Below are 21,301 nucleotides of genomic sequence, written 5' to 3' on the forward strand. Positions count from 1 at the left end.
GCAGAATACCATGTCCCACGTCAATCCTGTTATAATTGACTTTTCATTTTCACAGGATTCAGTGATTCATGCACATCAAAGTTCAAAACTTACTTGATACCAAATCCATTTTCAAATTTTACTCGGGGTGCTTCTTTTACCTCTAATACTGTGTTACAGAAATTTTCAAACAGAGGGCAAGGTCGAAAGGATGTTGGTGGACCTCTGTGTACCCATCACCCAGAATCTGCCATTGACATTTTCCTGTACTTGCGCTATCACAGTATCTGCCTTTGTCTCTGTCTCTCTTTGCATCCTTTAAGCCATCTTATTTTTGGTGCATTTCTTAATATATTTCAGATATCATCCTGCTTCATCTAAATATTTCAGTATGAATAGCATTAACTCTTGTTCAATATTTTTTTGTTTTGCTTCCCTTTTCATTCCGTTAGTGCTCTTTTGATGAACAGATATTTCTCATTTTAATTTATTCTGATTTATACATTTTTTTTTATTGCTTGTGCTTTTTGTGTCCAATTTAAGTGCTTTTTTCTTACCTGAAGCTCAGGAAGATGTTTTTCTTTGTTATTATTTTACCTTTCACACTGAGATTTATAATATATCTAGAATGAATTTTTATGTTCGTGTGAGTAGAAGTCAAGATTTATTTTTTTCACAGAGCTGTCCACCTGTCCTGATTCCAGTGAAGCGATTGGTTTCTGCCTCTGGCCCAGCAGTGCTGCCTTTGTCATGTGTCAGGCGTCCATGCGTGTGGTGTGGTTTCCTTACTCTTTCTTCCGTTCGGTCGGTGTCACGAGCGTGCTGTGACACACAGCACGTGTGTGTGCACAAGGTGCACATGAGCTGTGTCTGGTTTCTTCAGTTACAAAACAAGGTTAACAAAATCGTGAAGCAGTTCAGGATTTCAGACTCAATGCTATTTCACTTAATGTGGCTTCAGACACTTCACACAGAGCAAAGCATCGTACAAAGTCGCGCAACAAACAGAGGTAGCAAGGGGTAAGAGCTGAACAAACCAAATGCGAAGTCTGTCCACGAGTGTCCATGAGTTGGGCTGAGGACATGGTCCGGTCTGGTCGCTCTTGCCACGTGCTTCTGACTGTGTTCAAGCTGTGGAGAGGCTGTTCCGCTCAGAGGTCGCTTGGGCAGAGCCTGCGGAGGCGGTTGCCTTTCTGATACGTTCGGACATGAACGAGTCAGCATCTGAGGAGTCTGGTGGTGTGTGGCAAAATCTTCCCTTGTTAAAGCAGTTTAATCAGGGGTGCCCGGGTGGTTCAGCAGGTTAAGTGACTCAGGTTTGGCGCAGGTCACAATCTCAGGGTGGTGGGATTGAGCCCTGCGTCAGGCTCCACACTCAGCACGGAAGCTGCTTAAGATTCTCTCTCCTTCCTGCGCCCCTCCCTCTACTCCATGTTCTCTCTCACTCTCGAATATGTATTATGAATCGTTAAAGGAGTTTAATCAGTCTTAGACCTCTGCAGGCCTCTTCTTGTTCTGCTGGTTTTCGGTTCTGGATGCTGGTTTCCGTGGTAACTGGTCTTCCCGGCAGTGCCCTTGGCTGCTTGTGTTGCCGTTGGACGCGAGCGATCCCACCGTGCTCTCCACGGTCTGCTTTTCTGGCCTTGTGCCAGCCTCACACTGTCTTTATTTATAGTAAGTCTTGATATCCACATGCTTCCAGTTTTTGGTGATTACAAATGCTGTGAACATTCATCTATGGGTTTTTAAAATTTTATTATTTAAAAAATTATTTTTATTAACATAGAATATATTATTTGCCCCGGGGTACAGGTCTGTGAGTCATCAGGCTTACACACGTCACAGCACTCACCACAGCACATACCCTCCCCAGTGTTCGGTCATATGGGTTTTTATGTAAACATGAGTTTTCCCACCAGCTGGGTAAATACCTAGGAGCATGGTTGCCGGGTTGTATGGTAACAGTGTATTTATCTTTGTAAAAAACTGTCTGCCAAAGTGGCTGTGCGATACTGTGCTCTTAGCAGCAGTGAATGAGGGTTCCTATTGCTCCTTGTCCTGGATAGGGCTTGGTATTGTCAGGTCTGTGAAACTTGTCATACTCGTACGTGTGAAGTGGTTTTACATTGTGGTTTTAAATTGCATTTCCCTATACCTAGTATTATTGAGTATCTTTAATATTTTGCTCTCTGAATATCTTTGGTGAAGTATCTGTTCTGTGCCTGATCTTTTCCCCAGTTTTTACTTGGGTTGTTTTCTTGCCATTGATTTTTAAGAGTTCTTTACCTATTTGAGATTCAAGTGTTTCATCAGAAAAGTATGTGTAAATGTTTTCTCCCAGTCTCTGGCTTGTCTTTTCATTTTTGTAACACCGACTTTCACAGACCAAGTATTTTGATTTTGATAAATTCTGTTTTCTCAATTTTATTTTTTGGAATGGATTGAGTTTATATCTGAAATCTCATTGCCTGGGCACCTGTTTGGCTCAGTTGGTAGAACATGCAACTCTTGATCTCTGGGTCATGAATTTAAGCCCCACATTGGGAGTGAAGCCTGCTGAACAAAATGAATAAATAAAAATAAAATCTTACTACCCAAACCAAAGTACACAAATTTTCTCTTGTATTTCTCTAGACTTTTATAGTTTTAGCTTTTACATTTAAGTCTATGATCCATTTTTAGTTAAATTTTGTATAGGGTTGGGTTATGTGTTGAGGTTTACTTTTAAAAAATTTTAAAAAATGATTTCATTCATTTATTTGACAGGGAGCGAGCACAAGTAGGGGGAGTGGTGGGCAGAGGGTGAGGCAGAAGCAGGCTCCCCACTGAGCAAGGAGCCCGATGCGGAGCTCGATCCCAGGACCCCGGGATCATGATCTGAGCCAAAGGCAGACTCTTTTTTTTTTTTTTTTTAAGATTTTTAAATTTATTTTATTTGACAGAGATCACAGGTAGGCAAAGAGGCAGGCAGAGAGAGAGAGAGGAGGAAGCAGGCTCCCTGCTGAGCGGAGAGCCCGACACAGGGCTCGACCCCAGGACCCTGGGATCATGACCTGAGCCAAAGGCAGAGGCTTTAACCCACTGAGCCACCCAGGCGCCCCCAAAGGCAGACTCTTAACCAGCTGAGCCACTCAGGTGCCCCTGAGGTTTATTTTTTATGTCTATGGATGTGCAAGTGTTCCTGCACCATTTGTTGAAAAGATTTTCCTCTATACATTGAATTGCTTTTATGTCTTTGTTTAAAAAAAAAACAACAAAAAACAGGAGACAAGGTTTGTATGGGTCTATTTCTCGGCTCTGCTTGCTGTCTCATTCATCTTGTGTCTGATCTTTCACCAGCATCACACTGTCTTGAGTTTACAGGAAATCTTAAAATGGGCTACTGCGGGTACTTTGTCTTTGTTCTTCAGAATTGTTTTGGCTAATTTTTTTCCCTCCGCCTTTCCATGTTAACTATAAAAGAGCTTGTGGATAGCTACAGAAAACCTTGCTAAGATTTTAGAGTTTGTTTTTACGTATGATATTAGGTAAGGATCCAACTGCATTTCATTCTTGTTGTGGGTATTGAGTTTTCCCAGCAGCATTTGTTGAGATGTTTTCCTTCCTCATCGTGTGGTACTGACACCATTTCGAAATCATTTGACCATTGAATAATTATGGATGTGAAAACTAAAATCACTATTCTGACAAGGGGTTTTATTTTCTATTATCAGTATTAACTGTTGAGTAAAATATTTTAAAATAAAAAAAAAGTCATTTGATCATATATGCATGGGTTTATTTCTGGGTTCTCTATTCTATTCCATTGATCTGTATGTCAGTCTTTATGCCAGTATTACTTTGCTATCGTTACTGGAGCTTTGTCGTAAGTGTTGAAATAGGGAAACATGAGTCCTTCAGCTTTGTTCTTTTTCTATATTGTTTTGGCTGTTCAGGGTTCCTTGAGATTCCATGTGAGTTTTAGGATGGGCTTTTCTGTTTCTGCAAAAAAAAAAAAAAGTGTCAGTGGGATTTTGACAGGGATTATACTAATATGTAGATCACTGTGAGTAGTATTGACATCTTAATGATAAGCCTTCCAGTCCATGAACACACAATTTTTCCATTTATTTATATCTTTTAAAATTTCTTTGAGCAAAGTTTTCTAGTTTTCTTCTTTTTTTTTAAGATTATTTATTTATTTGACAGAGAGAGAGAGAGAGAGAGAGAGAGAGAGATGACAAGTAGGCAGAGAGGCAGGCAGAGAAAGAGAGAAGGGGAAGCAGGCTCCATGCTGAGCAGAGAGCCTGATGTAGGACTCGATCCCAGGACCCTGAGACCATGACCTGAGCCGAAGGCAGAGGATTATTAACCCACTGAGCCATCCAGGCTCCTTCTAGTTTTCATTCTGTCTTTTACTTCCTTGGATAAGCATTTATTCTGTTTGATGCTATTATAAATGGAATTGTTTTCATAATTTGCTTTTCAGAATGATCATTGTTCAAGTGTAGAAAGGCAACTGATTTTTGACATTGTATGCTGCTACTTTGCTGAATTCATTTGTGTGTGTTTAATCTTTAAAGTTTTCTACATATAGGATCATATCATCTGTGAACAGAGATAATTTTGCTTCTTCCTTTCCAGTTTGTAAGACTTATTTTTTTTCCTTGCCAGATGGCTGTGGCTAGAACTTTCAGTTCTATGTTGAATAGAAGTGGTGAAAGCCAGCATTCCTGCCATGTTCCTTACCTTAGAGGAAAAGCTTTCAGTCTTTGGCCATTGAGAATGACATTTGACTTTTGCTTCTTGGGGAGTTTTTTGTTCAAATTTTCTATTCCTTCCTGATTCAGTTTTGGAAGGTTATATGTGTCTAGGAATTTATCCATTTCTTCTAGGTTGTCCAGTTTTTTGGCATATAGTCTTTCATAATATTCTCTTACAATCCTTTGTATTTCCGTGGTGTTGGTTATTATTTTTCCTTTTTCATTTCTTATTTTATTTGAGTCCTCTCTCTTTCTCTTTTAGTTTCTGTTTCATTTATTTCTGCTCTAATCTGTATTACTTTCCGTCTTCTATGGGTTTTAGATTTTGTTTTTTCTTTTTCTAGTTCTGTTCTATGTAAGGTTTGGTTGCTTATTTGAGATTTTTCTTGTTTCTTGTGGGGCCTGTATTGATATAAACTTCCCTCTTAGAACAACACTGGTACATCCTAAAGATTTTGGACCATTGTGTTTTCACTTTCATTTTTCTCCATATATTTTTAAATTTTCTCTTTGATTTCTTGGATGACACATTCATTGCATACTCGTATGTTATTTAACATCCATGTATCTTTTTTTTTTTCCAGATTTTTTTCTTGTGGTTGATTTTTAGTCTCATAGCATTGTAGTTGGAGAAGATGCTTGATGGGGTGCCTGGGTGGCTCAGTCAGTGGAGTGTTCACCTCCTGATTTTGGCTCAGGTCTTGATCTCAGGGTCGTGAGATTGAGTCCTGCATTGGGCTTGTGTGCTGGGTGTAGAGCCTGTTTAAGAGTCTCTGTCTTGGGGCGCTTGGGTGGCTCAAGCCGCTGCCTTCGGCTCAGGTCATGATCTCAGGGTCCTGGGATTGAGTCCCGCATGGGGCTCTCTGTCCAGCAGGGAGCCGGCTCCGCCCCCCCGCCCTCTCTGCTTGCCTCTCTGCCTACTTGTGATCTCTCTATGTCAAATAAATAAATAAAAAATGTTAAAAACAAAACAAAACAAAAACAGTCTGTCTCCCTCTGCCCTTCCTAGCTCATGCACTCTCTTGTGCTCTCTCTCTCCAGAAAAAAAGAAAAAAGAAAAGAAAGGAAAAGAAAAGATGCGTGGTATGACTTTGATCTTTTTTAATTTGTTGAGATTTGTTTTTTGGCCTTATATGTTCTCTATCTGAGGAATGTTCCATGTATATTTGAAAAGAATGTGTTTTCTGCTGTTTTATGATGGAATGTTCTGAATATATCTGTTAGATCCATGTGATCCAACATGTCATTCAAAGCCACTGTTTCCTTGTTGATTTTTTGTTGGATATTCTGTCTGTTGATGCAAGTTACCTCCTCCTGTCACCGTGTTACTGTTGATGACTCCGCTTGTTCGTTCCTCGCAGCTGTGTGCCTTTGGGTGCCGCTCTGCCGTGTGCGCGTTTACAGTAGCTACATCTTCCTGTTGGGCTGTTCCCTTTGTGCTTATATGCGGTCATGCTTTTTTTTTTTTTTTATTACTGTCTGTTTTAAAATCTGTTTTGTCTGGATGTAAGTATTGGTACCCTGGTCTTTTGATGTCCGTTTGCATGAGAAATGCTTTTCCAGCCCTTCCTTTTCAGTCTGTGTCTTCAGGTTAAAAATGAGCCTCTTATCAGCAGCACATAGACGGGTACTGCTTTCTTACCCGTTCCGTCATTCTGTGTCTTTGGGTTCAAGCATTTAGTCTGTTTACGTTGGAAGTAATTATTGTTAGATTTGTACTTACCATCATTTCTCACTTGTTTTATAGTTCTTTTCTGTTCCTTTTCTTGCTGTCTTCTCTCATGGCTTATTGGCTTTCTTTAGTGATACTGCTTAGATTCCTTTCTCTTTATTTTTTTTTTTTTTCGTATTAGTGGTTTTTGATTTGTGGTTACCATTAGGTTTGAATATAACATCTTACGCATATGGCAGTCTGTATTAAGTTGATGGTTGCTTAAGTTTGAACCCTTGGTTCCCTCCCCCCTGTCCACACATTTTAGGTATATGGTGTCATACTTCACATCCTTTTATTTTGTGAGTTCCTTCACAGATTTTATAGAGATGGTTATTTATACTGCTTTTTTGCTTCCTGCTTTTCTTACTCCTTCTTAGGTCTTTCCTTTCCACTCAAGTGTCCTCTTTAGTATTTCTTGCAGGGCTGGTTTAGTGGTCACAAATTCCTTTAACTTTTGTTTGGAAAACTCATTATCTTTCTTTTTTTGAATGATAGGCTTGCTGGATAGAGTATTCTTGGCTGGAGGTTTTTTCTTTTAGCACTTGGAATATACCATGGCACTCTCTCTCCTTTTTTTTTTTTTTTTTTTAAAGATTTTATTTATTTATGTGACAGATCACAAGTAGGCAGAGAGGCAGGCAGAGAGAGGAGGAAGCAGGCTCCCTGCTGAGTGGAGAGCCCAATGTGGGACTCAATCCCAGGACCCTGGGATAATGACCTGAGCTGAAGATAGAGGCTCAACCCACTGAGCCACCCAGGCGCCCATCATGGCACTCTCTTCTGGTCTGCAAAGTTTCTGCTGAAAAATCAGCTGATAATCTAATGGGTTTCCCTTGTATTTAACTGCTTTCTTTCCTCTTGCTGTTTTACTACTGCTTTTTTGCCATTTTAGTTACTACACGTCTTGGTGTGGACCTCCTTGGGTTGATTTTGTTGGGGGTTCTCTGTGCCTCCTGGATCTGGATTTCTGTTCCTTTCTCCAGATTCAGGACGTTTTCAGCTATTATTTCTTCAAATAAATTTTCTGCTTCCTTTTCTCTGTGTTTTCCTTCTGGGATCCATATAATGCAAATGTTAACTACTCTTGATGGTGTTGCTGAGTTCCCTGTCTTTTTTCATTTTGCGTTATTCTTTTTTCTCTTTGCTGTTCAGCTTGATTTCCATTACTCTGTCCTCCAGATCACTGATCTGTTTTTTGCTTCCTCTAGTGTACTCTTTATTCATCTAGTAAAATTTCTCCTTAACACTGCTTTTTGTTGCATCCTATGAGTTTTGGTATGTTGGGTTTTGTTTTCATTCAGATCTAATAAGTATTTACTAATTCACCTTTTGATTTCTTCTTTGATCTGTTGGTTAAGATATGTTGTTTAATTTCTCTGATTTTGTGATTTTTCAATGTTTTCCCTTCTGTTACTGATTTCTAACTTTATCCTACTTAGGGAAAATACTTTGTATGATCTTTATCTTTTTTTTTTTTTTTTAATGAGAGAGTGAGCGCACATGAGTGGTAAGGGAAGGGCAGAGGGAGTAGAAGAGAGAATGTTAAGCAGGCTCCGTGCCCAGTGTGGACCCAACACAGGACTCAGCTGTATAATCCTGAGATCATGACCTAAGCCAAAGTCAAGAGTCAGATGGTTAACCGACTGAGACACTTAGGTGCCCTGATCTTTAGTCTTTAGAATCTGTTGGGACTTCATTTATGGGCTGACACATAGTGTATCCTGTACAATGTCCCATGTGCACTTGAAGAATACGTGTATGCTCTTTTTGGGTAGAATATTTTGCATATGTCTCTTAGATCTAGTTGCTGTGTTTAGTGTTTTGTTTTCTTGTCTTCTAATTGTTCTATCCATTATTGAGAGTGGGATATTGACATTTCCAATTATCATTATAAAACTTTCTCCCTTCAATTATGTCAGTTTTTGCTTCATATAATTCAGTAATCTGTTATTACATGTATAACTTTATAATTGTTATAGCTTCTTGTGGTGTTAAATCTTTAATAATATATAATGTCTCTTTTGGTCTCATAACCATTTTTTTATTTTCAAGATTTATTTGAGAGAGAGAGTGTAAGAGAGAGGATACGATGGGGTGAGGGGAAGAGGGAGAGGCAGACTCCTTGCTGACCAGGGATTCCAATGTGGGGCTCAATCCTGGGACTCTGGGATCGTGACCCGAGCGCAAGGTGGATGCTTCACCAACTGAGCCACCCAGACACCCCCTCTTTTTTTTTTTTTAAGATTTTATTTATTTATTTGACAGAGAGAGATCACAAGTAGACAGAGAGGCAGGCAGAGAGAGAGAGAGAGAGAGAGAGAGAGGGAAGCAAGCTCCCCGCTGAGCAGAGAGCCCGATGCGGGACTCGATCCCAGGACCCCGAGATCATGACCCAAGCCGAAGGCAGTGGCTTAACCCACTGAGCCACCCAGGTGCCCCCAGACACCCCCTCTTATAACCTTTTCTGATTTGAAGTCTCTTGTGTCTGATGGTGGTATTACCCTCCCTGCTCTCTTTTGGTTACTGTTCATGTGAAAGATCTTTATCCATTCTTTCACTTTCAATCTTTTTTTTTTTTTTTTTTTTTTTTTTTTTTAATCTTTGGATCTGAAGTGAGTCTCTTTTAGACAACTTATAGTTGGGTCATGGTTTTTAAGGCATTCTGCCAATCTCTGTATTTGATATGAGAGTTTCATCAATTTACACTTAAAGTAATTACTGATAAGGAGGGACTTACTTCTTTCATTCTATCTGAATCCTCTATACCTTATAGCTTTTTTTGGTCTCTCAGTCCCTATATTACTGTCTTGTTTTGTGTTTAATTTCCTTTTTGTAGTTAAATATCTAAATTCCTTTCTTACTTCCTTTTGTGTAAATTATATAGATATTTTCTTTGTGGTTATCAGGGATTATGTTCAGCTTCCTGAAGTTACAGCATTCTTATTTGAAATTATACCAGCTTAACTTTGTTACTCTACAAAGATTCTGCTCCTCTACAGTTCTGTCCCCACCCATTTTGGTGACTGATGTCACAAAATTACATCTTTGTACATTGCATGCCCCTAAACACAAGCTATTTTAAATGCGTTAGTCTCATATAATTATGTAAGAAGACAAAATGTGGGGTTAGAAACCAAAGTTAAAGTAATACTGTCTTTTATCATTGTCCATGTATCTACCTTTATTAAGATCTTTATTTCCTCATACAGCTTTGAATTATTTTATAGTGTCCTTCTGTTTCACCTGTAAGACTCCCTTGAACATTTCTTTCAGGCAAGTCTAGGGGTAATAAACTCCCTTTTGTTTTTCTGGGAATGTCATAATTTCCCCCCCTTCTTCTGAAGGACAGTTTTGACAGGCACAGGATTTTTGGTTGACAATTTTGTTTCTTTTAGCTCTTTGAATATATGGGTCCATTGCCTTCAGGCATCCAAAGATTCTGATGAGAAATCTGATTATAAACTTACTGAGGATCCCTTGTGTGTGACAGATTGTTTCTTTGATGCTTTCGAGATCTTCTCTTTGTCTTTGTAGAAAACTTGATAGGTCTTGGATTCCTTTGGCCATGGTCATTCCAAAGGTCATGGATTCCTTTGAGTTCATCTTTGTTGGATTCTTTTGAGCTTCTTGGATGTTTATGTTCATGTCTTTCATGAAATTTGGTGGTGGTATTACTATTTTTACAACGTCAGCCATTCTAATAAGTGTGTAATGGTGTGTGATTCATTTGCAATTCTCTAATGATATATGATGTTGAATGTCTTTCATATGCTTATTTGCCATCTGTTTATCTTCTTATTCAGATCATTTGCCCCACAAATTGGCTGCTACTTAGAGCTTTTGCGCTTTCTTGCCACTGAAGGTTTGGCACGTCTTCTCTCACAGTGGCTGTTCCCGCAGTACCCTTTCACAGATTCAGCCTGACACGTCCCGTGGCATTGCTGGCTTCCTCCTTTGTGCCCCTGTCTTACTCTCTCTGTTGTTCATCTTAGCTTCTCTAATCTCCTGTTGTGTTTGTATGTTTTAAACTTTTCTTTCTTCTGCAATGCTAAACACTTCTCTCAGGCAGGAGTGTCTTTCATCCTTTTTTATGTCACCTGCACTTCTTGAATACTGGGCAGCTGGAGCTAAGGCCATGTTGCAGAAGGAGGGTGACCAGCTGTTCCTGTTGGCCTGTAGCTGGTCTGCCTTTAGCACCAAAGGTCCCATGTCTAGGGAAATCCCTTAGTCCTGGGTAACCTGGGACAGTTGGTTATTGTGTGTAGATGGTTCCTAGGATAAATATTCGAAGATGTCTCTATAATGAATAGCATCACTGCTTCCGTCTTTGTGCCCTTGTTATACTCTGTGTGTTCTTTTGTCTTAGCTTCTTTGAGTCCCAGTTGCATTCACAGATGTTTAAGTTCGCTTTTCTTTGCAGTGGTGAACACTTCTTGTGGACAGGATTGTGTTTCATTCAAGTTTTTTTTTAAGGATTTATTTTATTTGCGAGAGAGACAGAGCCCACAAGCAGGGGGAGGGGCAGAGGGAAATGGGGAAAGAGAATCCTCAAGCAGACTCCCCACTGAGCGTGAAGCCCGACACGAGGCTTGATCCCAAAACCCTGAGATCATGACGTGATTGAAATCAAGAGATGGACACTTAAATGACTGAGCCACCCAGATGTCCCTTCATTCAAGTTCTGTCACCTGGACCTCGCTCACTCTCTGGCGCCTGCTCTTCTCACATGTTCAGTGAAAGGCTGACTGATTGAATATACATTGATGGAATGTTTTCAATAAATTTTTGCTTTCTTCACAAAGTAGAATATAAACAGTGGACATCCTAGGTAGCTTGTTGTTTCCCAGAAACTCAGGAAAGAAGTGGAGATTGAATAGGAATATGCTCTTTCAGGGACCATTGTCATTCGTGGATGTGTTTGTGGACTTTACCTGGGAAGAGTGGCGGCTGCTGGACCCCTCCCAGAAGCACCTGTACCGGAGTGTGATGCTGGAGAACTACAGCAACCTGGTGTCCCTGGGTAGGAACTCCCTCCCCGAAAGGACTGTGTCTAATCTCCAGGCTTCCCCTTCTTGGTTGCTGAAAGCTGGGTGGCTTTTGGCTTTTGCAATGTTCTTAGTGATTTGGGATTTATATTTCAAGGCCAGATTTTCTTAGTCTCCTTTTGGCATCGGAATATGCTAGTTGAAAACTTTGCCATGGGACAGAAGGGCAGCTTTATTATGCTGCCTCAAAACTCTACCCCCTTCGTGAACTTCGTGACTTTTCTCCCTTCGTGAACAGGGTTCGAGATAGTTTTGGTCCAGGTTGTTTGTGATTTTACATTCATAGGGTATCAAGACAGCAAACCCGACATCATCTTCACGTTGGAACAAGAAGAACCGTGGATGATGCTGGCCCAAATCCCAAGTCAAGGCCATCCAGGTGAGCGATGAGGATATTTAGATCTTTTCTTCCTTTTCAGAATTGATGTGAATTCCGACGTGACATTCACCTCATGTTTGTACTTTCTGTCTTGTTCATAACCATTCTTTCATAGTTCATCTCTTTTTCTGTGGCATTCTCTGTTTCCTGCGTACTTTCCCAGGAGAGTAGACTCATTTTGTTATGCAGTTGAACAGGCTTTTTCTCTGTATCTCTCTTGGTGTGACTTTCACTCTTCCTTCTACCTTCTTTCTTTTAAATTATATTTTTAAAATCTTTTACACTTACAATCAACAACCATAGTCCCAGTGTCCTTTCCTGTCCTTCAGATCTACTAGAAGTCATCACTGTCCCTTCCAAGTGCACTCCTGCCCCCTGGATATTAGTTACCCTCTCTCGAGCCCTCCGCCTCCCTCATGGGACACCCACAGAACCCACTCACACATTGCATGACCAAGTGCGTGTTCTTTCCATGCTTTACTGGCTTCTCTTGTTCTCCCCTTTGAGTCCAAAGGCACTTTTCATAGTCACTACTTTTCTACATATTGTAACCTTGGAAGACATCCATTCTGAAGATTTGAGCTATTTTTCTCTTTTGGTAATTGGAAGCCTGTCCCTGTTTCATCTGGCCTTTGGTACCGGGCATCTTCCCTGCATGTGCCACTCCTTTGTCTCATTTTCAGAAACTGGAATTGTTTGTCGCATTGCTCAGTAGCTACATCGAACTTTCTTCTCACCTTTCTCATTCTTTATTCTTTCTGCTCTGCTTATAGCTCTTTCTCTTGGCACTGGAGAGTCAGCGTAAATCTCCTTTATACACAATTTTCTTCACTAGGGTTGTTGATATCTCTTAATATTTTGGTTTTCTAAGAAGAAGTCTTTTAAGGTCCCCATGGTCCCAGTTCCCACCCAGAACAAGGCCAGTATCTCATTTTTTTTTTTTTAAAGATTTTATTTATTTATTTGAGAGAGAGACAGTGAGAGAGAGCATGAGTGAGGAGAAGGTCAGAGAGAGAAGCAGACTCCCTGCGGAGCCGGGAGCCTGATGCGGGACTCGATCCCGGAACTCCAGGATCATGGCCTGAGCTGAAGGCAGTCGTCCAACCAACTGAGCCACCCAGGCGTCCCCAGTATCTCATTTCTTGATCATTCTATTTATTAACCAAATGTACACATCTTCCTCCTTTTGTTCGTCTTGATACTGCTGTAGGATAGATTTCCCTGACGTGGCTGCTCTGTCACAGGCGTAATGGATCCATTAGTCTTTGTATCGTTAGGATTGCTTCAGCTGCATTTCTGATTAATCCTAAATCAGCCTATGAAACAGCAGTTATTTATTACAACACATCACAAAAAGTCCTGAAGTGGGGCAGCTGTAGGGGTGACTAAGCGATTCGGTAAGTCACCAAAGGCCCATCTCTGCCCTGCCATTCTGTGTACCCCAGCATTTTCTTCAGGTTCACTCCCCTCCTGGTCACTGATGGCTGTGACCGTTCCAGCCAACACCTGCAGATATACCAGTGGCCAGGAGAACAAGAAGAACTGCTTTTCCCACATGGCTCTTTCTTTCTAATCAGGTGGTAAAGCCTATTCCAGGAAGTCTCAGCAAACTTGTGCTTGGTGGGCTAGGTTTTTATCCCAGGTCCCTGTCTGCAGAAGACTCTGGCAAGGGAAATGGGCCCGGCACTGTTGGCTCAGATAAGTGGTGCTTCATCTTCTGGGGTGGGGGTAGAGGTAGCAGTGGAGAAGGGTCCCCATTTCCCTGAATGAAGCACATGGCCTTAAGGATGGGTTTGGAGGAAAAGTCAGGTTTCTGCCAGTCAGGACAAGGGAGGAGGGATCGTTGGAGGTGGCGCTGGCGGCCTTCATCTGCCTCTTTGGCCGGGCGGCTTCCAGTCAGACTCTCCTTCCAGTCCGTACGTCTTCAAACATATTCCACCATTCCTGTTTCCCATTTGTGCTATATTAGTGGAAGTCTTGGATCCTCGTTCACAGGTAACATCTGGTAATGTGGAGTTAAAGATAAGTTATTTATGTGCAACCAGCCAGACAAGTCCAGAGTGGGAGAGACACGTGTAGTGTAGAAAACATTGAAAAAAAATCTGAAGAGCTAACCCCAATGAAATAACTTCCAGTAGAGTGACTAGGGTATAAGAAGAGACAGTGTGTGTATCCTGGGGAGTGTGGAAGAAGGGGGTGGTGAAGGAGAATGAACTCGCCGCACTGTTATTCTGAATAATCATCACTGGGGGAAAAATCAATGTGCAGTAGAATAAGCTGGTTATTTTGAAATACGGAAGCGGATACCATAATAAAGAGCCAAAGGGGATGAAGGGGGTTTTTCCTGGGGAGTAGAACACCGAGGGGGGCAGGGTGAACAGAATGCTGCTGACGACAGAACCCAAAAGCCAGAATGAGACAGTGGAGCAGCAACAAGACCCAGGACTCGGTCCTCGGGCACAATGTCAAGTATTTGGAGGCTGACCAGGAGAGAATGGTAGACCCAATCTAGACGTCCTCAAGTATAATATGCTGACCAAAGCAACAAATAGGAAAGAGCATGAACAGAACATGGCAGCAAGTCGGGCTTGGAGATGGCAGATCAGAGGACCTTTATATCTCATTCCAGGTTTTCCTGCCTCTCAAATCTGATCCCTCTTCATTTTGTGGACAGTCTCCAAATTATATTTTCCCAAGCACAAGTTCCCAAGTTGGGGAGTTACCTTCTCCTAGATGCCCTGAGAAATGAACGTTGGGAACTTTGGACTTTCATGGGAACTTTGGACTATCATGATAGCTTGAGAGGGAGTGTTACTGGCTGTTCTGTGGTTCTAAACTCAGAAATGTTTCCATCAAGAAGAAAATAGGCCAGAGAGCAACAAATCTTTGCCTGGGAATCAGATTTGCTCATGTGTTTGGCTAATAGTCTTATCCCTGTAGACTTTCAGAGCTCATGGACACTAAATCTGTCCTAACACTCTACCCGGTAACCCTTCTGTGGCTGGAACCATAACCCTCCTACTTCCCCTGGTTAGCCACAGTTCTGTCATCTTGATTTCCTAGGAAACCTTAACACATTTTCTGTTGAGCATTCTCTTTGCAACAATAATGGCAGATAATGATATTATGGTTGGTATCTTAAGGGAAATTTCAGAGAATTATAGAAATCAGGAAATGATACCAAAGCCAATGAATGGAAGACAGAATTTTCTATGCTTAAATATTATTTAACCATGATTGAAGATGATTACTGGCTGTGGTTCAACAGTAATCCCTGGAAATTCCACTTGTACTGACAGAATTCAGATTGTGAAGCTATAGAATAGTATTATCCCAAACAACCATCGTTTTTTTTTTTTAAGATTTTATTTATTTATTTATTTATTTGACAGACAGAGAGCACAGTAGGCAGAGAGGCAGGCAGAGAGAGAGAATTGGGGGAAGCGGGCTCCCTGCTGAGCAGAGATCCTGATATGGGGCTCGATCCCAGGACCCTGAGATCATGACCCGAGCCGGAGGCAGAGGCTTTAACCTACTGAGCCATCCAGGCGCCTCCCTGCCCCAAACAACCATCTTGAGTGTAGCCACAGAAGACAACGGAAAAGGGAACTGTGCTCAGAGAGCAGAACCGAGGCCTTACCAGGCCACTGCCACAGCAGGAAGTCCTTGCACAGCTTGCCCAACCAGGGTGTCCGTGCACTGTGAGCTGGTGCCTGCTATGTGGCATTCGCTATGGCTGCTCTCCCAGAATGGGGACTCCTGTTAGATCAGTCTTCAGTTTTTACATCTTTATGACTATGTCATTCCTATTCACAGGTGAATCATGCAGCTATGCAATGGCTAATTTTTGTTCACACATCATTTTTTTCTTTTGAGTTGTTCTATTTGCCTGCTGAGTTTTCTCTCTTCTTACCATTCGTGTATTTGTCGAACCCCTGTGCTATGTTCAGCTGCATTAATGATTCTGTCTCTTCCTGATGAGGTCGCTTCGTTGTCCCTTGTTGTGCTTCAGCGACCCTAGTTGACCTCATACCCAGGCTGTACTACAGTGTTTTATCCTGGAGTCTCCTTTTAGATTTTATTTTCCATATTTATTCTGTGTCATCTTTTTTCTTAGTTTGTTTTTTTGGAGCACCTCTTTGAGAAGCTTCCTGTGAAAGAGTGCATGTAACATAGAATTGGAGACCTGTGTCTCTGAAGAGGTTTATGCTTCTGAATGCTCTGTGTTTTGTCCCCTAATGATGCTGATGTCATTAGATTAAAGACAGATGCTGTTCTCACTTTGATCCTTTATACAAAACAGTTTTTTGGGTTTCTCTGGAAACTTTATTCCCTGCTGCTTGTCCTCAGTGTTCTGAAACATCACACTGATTTTTTAGTGTGTGTGTTTATTTTCATGTATTTGGGTATGCAGTAGAACTTCATTCCCAAGAGGACTATAAATTGGTTTGCAGTGTTTTCTGAGTTTCTTCTAAGTTCAGCACAGTGTTTGGCACATAATAGGGATTCAGCAATTATTTGTTGAAAGAGTATAATGCTGAGATGCCTTCCAACTGGTTTATCTTTCTTATTTTTACTTGTGCCTATGTTACCTTCTTTACCAACATTTTAAAACTTAAAACCCATCCCGAGTCATTGTCAGTTTTCTGTGCCTGTCTTCATTTTTCGTTTTATTTGTTCTCCCTGGCCAGGAGTTTTGGCACATTTACACTTGAGGTTTTACTTATATTTAGAGCCAATATATGAAACTAAAAGTATACTCTCTTGACATGGCATTTTTAAGGTAATTTTATGCTCTGCCAGGTTCATGTTATTTTTAACAGACAACTGTTTTCATTGCTAGAAAAAGTCGGGGAAATTGATCGTATGGAATGGCATCAGGAAAATCAAGGCAAGCTGGAAAGTATGGCAAAAGGCTACGAATGTACTACATTTGGAAAACTGTGCCTTCTTAGTACAAATTATGTTTCTTCAGGACAAAACCTTCATAAATATGTTACACGCGGAATGAGTTTTAAATATAATACAGATTTCAATAGTAATCACGCTGGAAAGAATGATCCTAATGAGTTTCATGCATATAGGGAATCATTCCACCATTCTAAACATGAGCAAACTGTTATTGGAATAAAATACAGTGAAAGTAATGAATCTGGAAAAATTGTCAACAAGAAGTCACAACTCATATGCCAACAAACGTACATAGAAGGAAAACCTTTCAAATGCAGTTTTTGTGGGAAGACCTTCAGCAGTAAGTCCTACCTTGCAGTGCATCAACGAACTCATGTAGAAGAGAAACCCTACAAATGTGAGGGATGTGGGAAAGACTTCAGCAGCAAGTCCTACCTCACTGTCCATCAGAGAACTCACACAGGAGAGAAACTCCATGAGTGCAGTGACTGTGGGAAAGCCTTCAGTTTCAATTCACAACTTGTTATACATCAGAGAATCCACACAGGAGAGAGTCCCTATGAGTGCTGCGAGTGTGGGAAAGTATTCAGTAGGAAAGACCAGCTCGTTTCACACCAGAGAACTCATTCAGGACAGAAACCCTATGGTTGTAGTGAATGTGGGAAAACTTTCGGTTTGAAGTCACAGCTCATTATACATCAGAGGATTCATACAGGAGAGAAACCCTTTGAATGTAGCGAATGTCAGAAAGCTTTTAATACAAAGTCAAACCTTATGGTACATCAGAGGACCCATACAGGGGAGAAGCCCTATGGTTGTAGTGAATGTGGAAAAGCCTTCACTTTCAAGTCGCAGCTCATTGTACATCAGGGGCTTCACACAGGAGTAAAGCCCTATGGGTGCGTCCAGTGTGGAAAAGCCTTCAGCTTGAAGTCGCAGCTCATTGTGCATCAGAGAAGTCACACAGGAATGAAACCTTATGTATGCAGTGAATGTGGCAAAGCCTTCAGGAGCAAGTCGTACCTCATTATCCATATGAGAACTCACACAGGCGAGAAACTCCATGAGTGCAGTGACTGTGGGAAAGCCTTTAGTTTCAATTCACAACTCATTATACATCAGAGAATTCACACAGGAGAGAGTCCCTATGAGTGCCATGAATGTGGGAAAGCCTTCAGTCGGAAATACCAGCTCATTTCACACCAGAGAACCCATGCTGGGGAGAAGCCCTATGAATGCAGTGACTGTGGGAAGACTTTCGGTTTGAAGTCGCAGCTCATTATACATCAGAGAACTCACACGGGAGAGAAACCCTTTGAATGCAGCGACTGTAGCAAAGCCTTTAATACAAAGTCAAACCTTATTGTACACCAGAGAACCCATACAGGGGAGAAACCGTATGGTTGTAGTGAATGTGGAAAAGCCTTCACTTTCAAGTCGCAGCTCATTGTACATCAGGGAGCACACACTGGCGTAAAACCATATGGATGTAATCAGTGTGGGAAAGCCTTCAGCTTGAAGTCGCAGCTCATTGTGCATCAGAGAAGTCACACTGGAGTGAAACCCTATGGATGCAGTGAGTGTGGCAAAGCCTTCAGGAGCAAGTCATACCTCATTATCCATATGAGGACTCACACAGGAGAGAAACCACATGAGTGCAATGAATGTGGAAAATCCTTCAGTTTCAATTCACAGCTCATTGTGCATCAGAGAATCCACACAGGGGAAAATCCCTATGAATGCAGCGAGTGTGGAAAAGCCTTCAACAGGAAAGATCAGCTCATTTCCCATCAGCGAACTCATGCAGGGGAAAAACCTTACGGATGCAGTGACTGTGGGAAAGCCTTTAGTAGCAAGTCCTATCTCATTATACACATGCGAACTCATTCAGGAGAGAAACCATATGAATGTAACAAATGTGGGAAGGCGTTCATTTGGAAGTCACTACTCATTGTACATGAGCGAACTCACGCAGGGGAAAGCCCTTATAAATGTAGCCAGTGTGAGAAATCCTTCAGTGGAAAGTTACGGCTCATTGTACATCAGAGAATGCACACAAGAGAGAAACCCTATGAATGCAGTGAATGTGAGAAGGCTTTCATTAGGAAATCTCAGCTCATTGTACATCAGAGAACTCATTCAGGGGAGAAGCCCTATGGATGCGATGAATGTGGGAAAACCTTCTCTCAGAAGTCTATCCTCAGTGCGCATCAGAGGACTCACACGGGAGAGAAACCCTGTAAATGCACTGAATGTGGAAAAGCCTTTTGTTGGAAGTCACAGCTCATTATGCATCAGAGAACTCATGTAGACGAAAAACATGTTGATGAGTTAAATGTAAGAAATTTTCTTCCGAAAGTCAACTCATAGGAAATACCAGCAAATTCATATAGAAGAGAAACTCCGTGAGATCATCTCATTGTACACCAGGAAACTAATACTGAATAGAAACCTGTGAATGCACTGCATGGACAGGGACACCCACAGAAAGCTGCTTTTTACACATACCCTCCCCACCCCACCCCCAGTAAATGCACACAGGAATGTTATGAAAGTGAACCCCGTGGAAGTTTTCAGCAGCAAGTCATACCTTTTTTTTAAAAAAGATTTTATTGGGGCGGCTGGGTGGCTCAGTGGGTTAAAACCTCTGCCTTTGGCTCAGGTCATGATCTCAGGGTCCTGGGATCGAGCCCTGCATCGGGCTCTGTGCTCAGCGGGGAGCCTGCTTCTTCCCTCTCTCTCTGCCTGCCTCTCTCCCTACTTGTGATCTCTATCAAATAAATAAAATATTAAAAAAAATAAATTTTATTTATTTATTTGACACAGATCACAAGTAGGCAGAGAGAGAGGGGGGAGCAGGCTCCCCGCCGAGCAGAGAACCTGATGTAGGGCTCGATCCCAGGACCCCAAGATCATGACCTGAGCCAAAGGCAGAGGCTTTAACCCATGGAGCCACCCAGGTGCCCTAAGTCATATGCTTTTTAAAGCTTGTACAGGTGAGGAACCATAACAATGAAGTGAATATTGGAAAGTTATTTTTTTACTGTGATAAATTTTTTACTGTGATAAATTTGCAAAGAGGAAGTTTCATAAAACAAGTAAATATGGAACACACTGCTTTGAAATTTGTATTAAACAGGAGGATTTTTTAAAACAGTATTTTAATGAGAAAAATGGAAACCAACGAATGGAAGAATTATCAAAATCACACATACTTTATGTATCAGAAGCTCATACTTTGGAGAAACTATACTATCAATTAGGGGAGTTCTTGATATAAGAAAGACAAACTTCCATGAAAAAATTAATAATATGTGGTGGTAACAAAAGTCTCAATAGAAAGGTTCCCCTTACTGTTATTTTGATTAATTTGGAAAACAATTTCCTTTACAAATTATTGTGAGGGAAATTGTGTTCCAGATGTTCCAAATTGTTAGGAAAAGGTTGGAGAAAACCTCAACTATAAATGATAGGCATGTCCAAAAGGAATATATATATTTTTCCAAGTAAATAAATGCAATCACAATAACCAGAAATACATTGAAAGACCTACAGGGATATTTAGATGTTATCTTCCTTGGTACTGTGTGAGTTTTGTGTAGTTTGGCATTTTACCTATGAATGTCACATATGAGAGGTAAGTTAGGTAGATACATGCCATTGTCCGGGAACTTGTACTTTGCATAGCAACATTGTTTTTAACAAATACAACTTGCTACTAGAATGATATGATTTATTAGAAATCCATTTAAATACTACAAACCTTCCCTACTACTTTGTAGCCTTTGTAAGTGGGCCTGGCAGTGACTTCTTTAGTTACATACGTGGGTATAGTTCCAAATCAGGTGCTTGTGTAGCTGGAATGTGTTCTGCCCCCAGCAGTTAGAACATCTTGATTTTCTTTAAGATAATCTCTGAGCGTAGGAGGTCATGGTGGGTTCATCACTCATGGTGCCCTGCGAAGGAGTCGGCATGATCATTAAGGTAGGCTAAGATACTCATTCCAGATTTCAGATTTCTGATGGACTCCTTAAGTACCAGAAAGAAAACAACTTTTGTTTTCTGATAACATTTTCCTGCAATTATTAATTAGTTCCTTCTATACAGACTACCCATGGTAGCTTTAGTTATTGTCACTTTACAACTCTAGTGCACTTGTCTTTCTATTTGAGTCCCCGGTATGTGTCTCAGGCAGACATGTATGTGATGCCGTGGAGATGTGTACAGGCACACCTCATTGGCTGTGCTTTGCAGGGAATGCTTTTTCCCCGCAACGTGAAGGCTTGTGGCAACCCTGCATTGAGCCAGTGGGTTAGTTTTCCAACAGCATTTGTTACTTCATGCCTCTGTGTCACATGGTAGTAATTCTGGCAATATTCCTCGCTTTTCATTACTTCTTATGTTGACATCTCATTACTGCTTGTGATTTGCTGAAAGCTCAGCGTGTTTTAGCAATATTCCTAAATAAGGTATTTTCTTTCCTTTTTTTTTTTTTGAAAGACATAATGCTTTTGCACTCCCAATACACTAC

At 41.1% G+C, this 21,301-nt stretch overlaps 1 protein-coding gene across 3 annotated transcripts in view; it reads left to right on the plus strand.

Moving 5' to 3' along the window:
- Positions 1 to 19,384, plus strand: part of LOC111139766 (zinc finger protein 268) — a 33,827-nt gene extending 14,443 nt beyond the window's left edge. Inside the window, exons 1-4 of one of the 3 annotated variants that reach the window (XM_022492139.1) lie at positions 5,784 to 5,804; positions 11,329 to 11,455; positions 11,767 to 11,859; positions 16,703 to 19,384. In XM_022492139.1, coding sequence (XP_022347847.1) covers positions 11,422 to 11,455; positions 11,767 to 11,859; positions 16,703 to 19,140 — 2,565 coding nt within the window. In that variant the 5' untranslated portion in view covers positions 5,784 to 5,804; positions 11,329 to 11,421 and the 3' untranslated portion in view covers positions 19,141 to 19,384. Of the gene's footprint in view, positions 1 to 5,783; positions 5,805 to 11,328; positions 11,456 to 11,718; positions 11,860 to 16,702 lie in introns of those variants that run through there. The other 2 variants (XM_022492138.1, XM_022492137.1) reach the window with 2 other exon arrangements.
- The last annotated feature ends 1,917 nt before the right edge of the window (positions 19,385 to 21,301 follow it).

This window comes from Enhydra lutris, unplaced genomic scaffold (genome assembly GCF_002288905.1).
Source record: "Enhydra lutris kenyoni isolate GAN:26980312 unplaced genomic scaffold, ASM228890v2 scaffoldscaffold117, whole genome shotgun sequence".
In the NCBI taxonomy this organism is placed as follows: domain Eukaryota; kingdom Metazoa; phylum Chordata; class Mammalia; order Carnivora; family Mustelidae; genus Enhydra; species Enhydra lutris.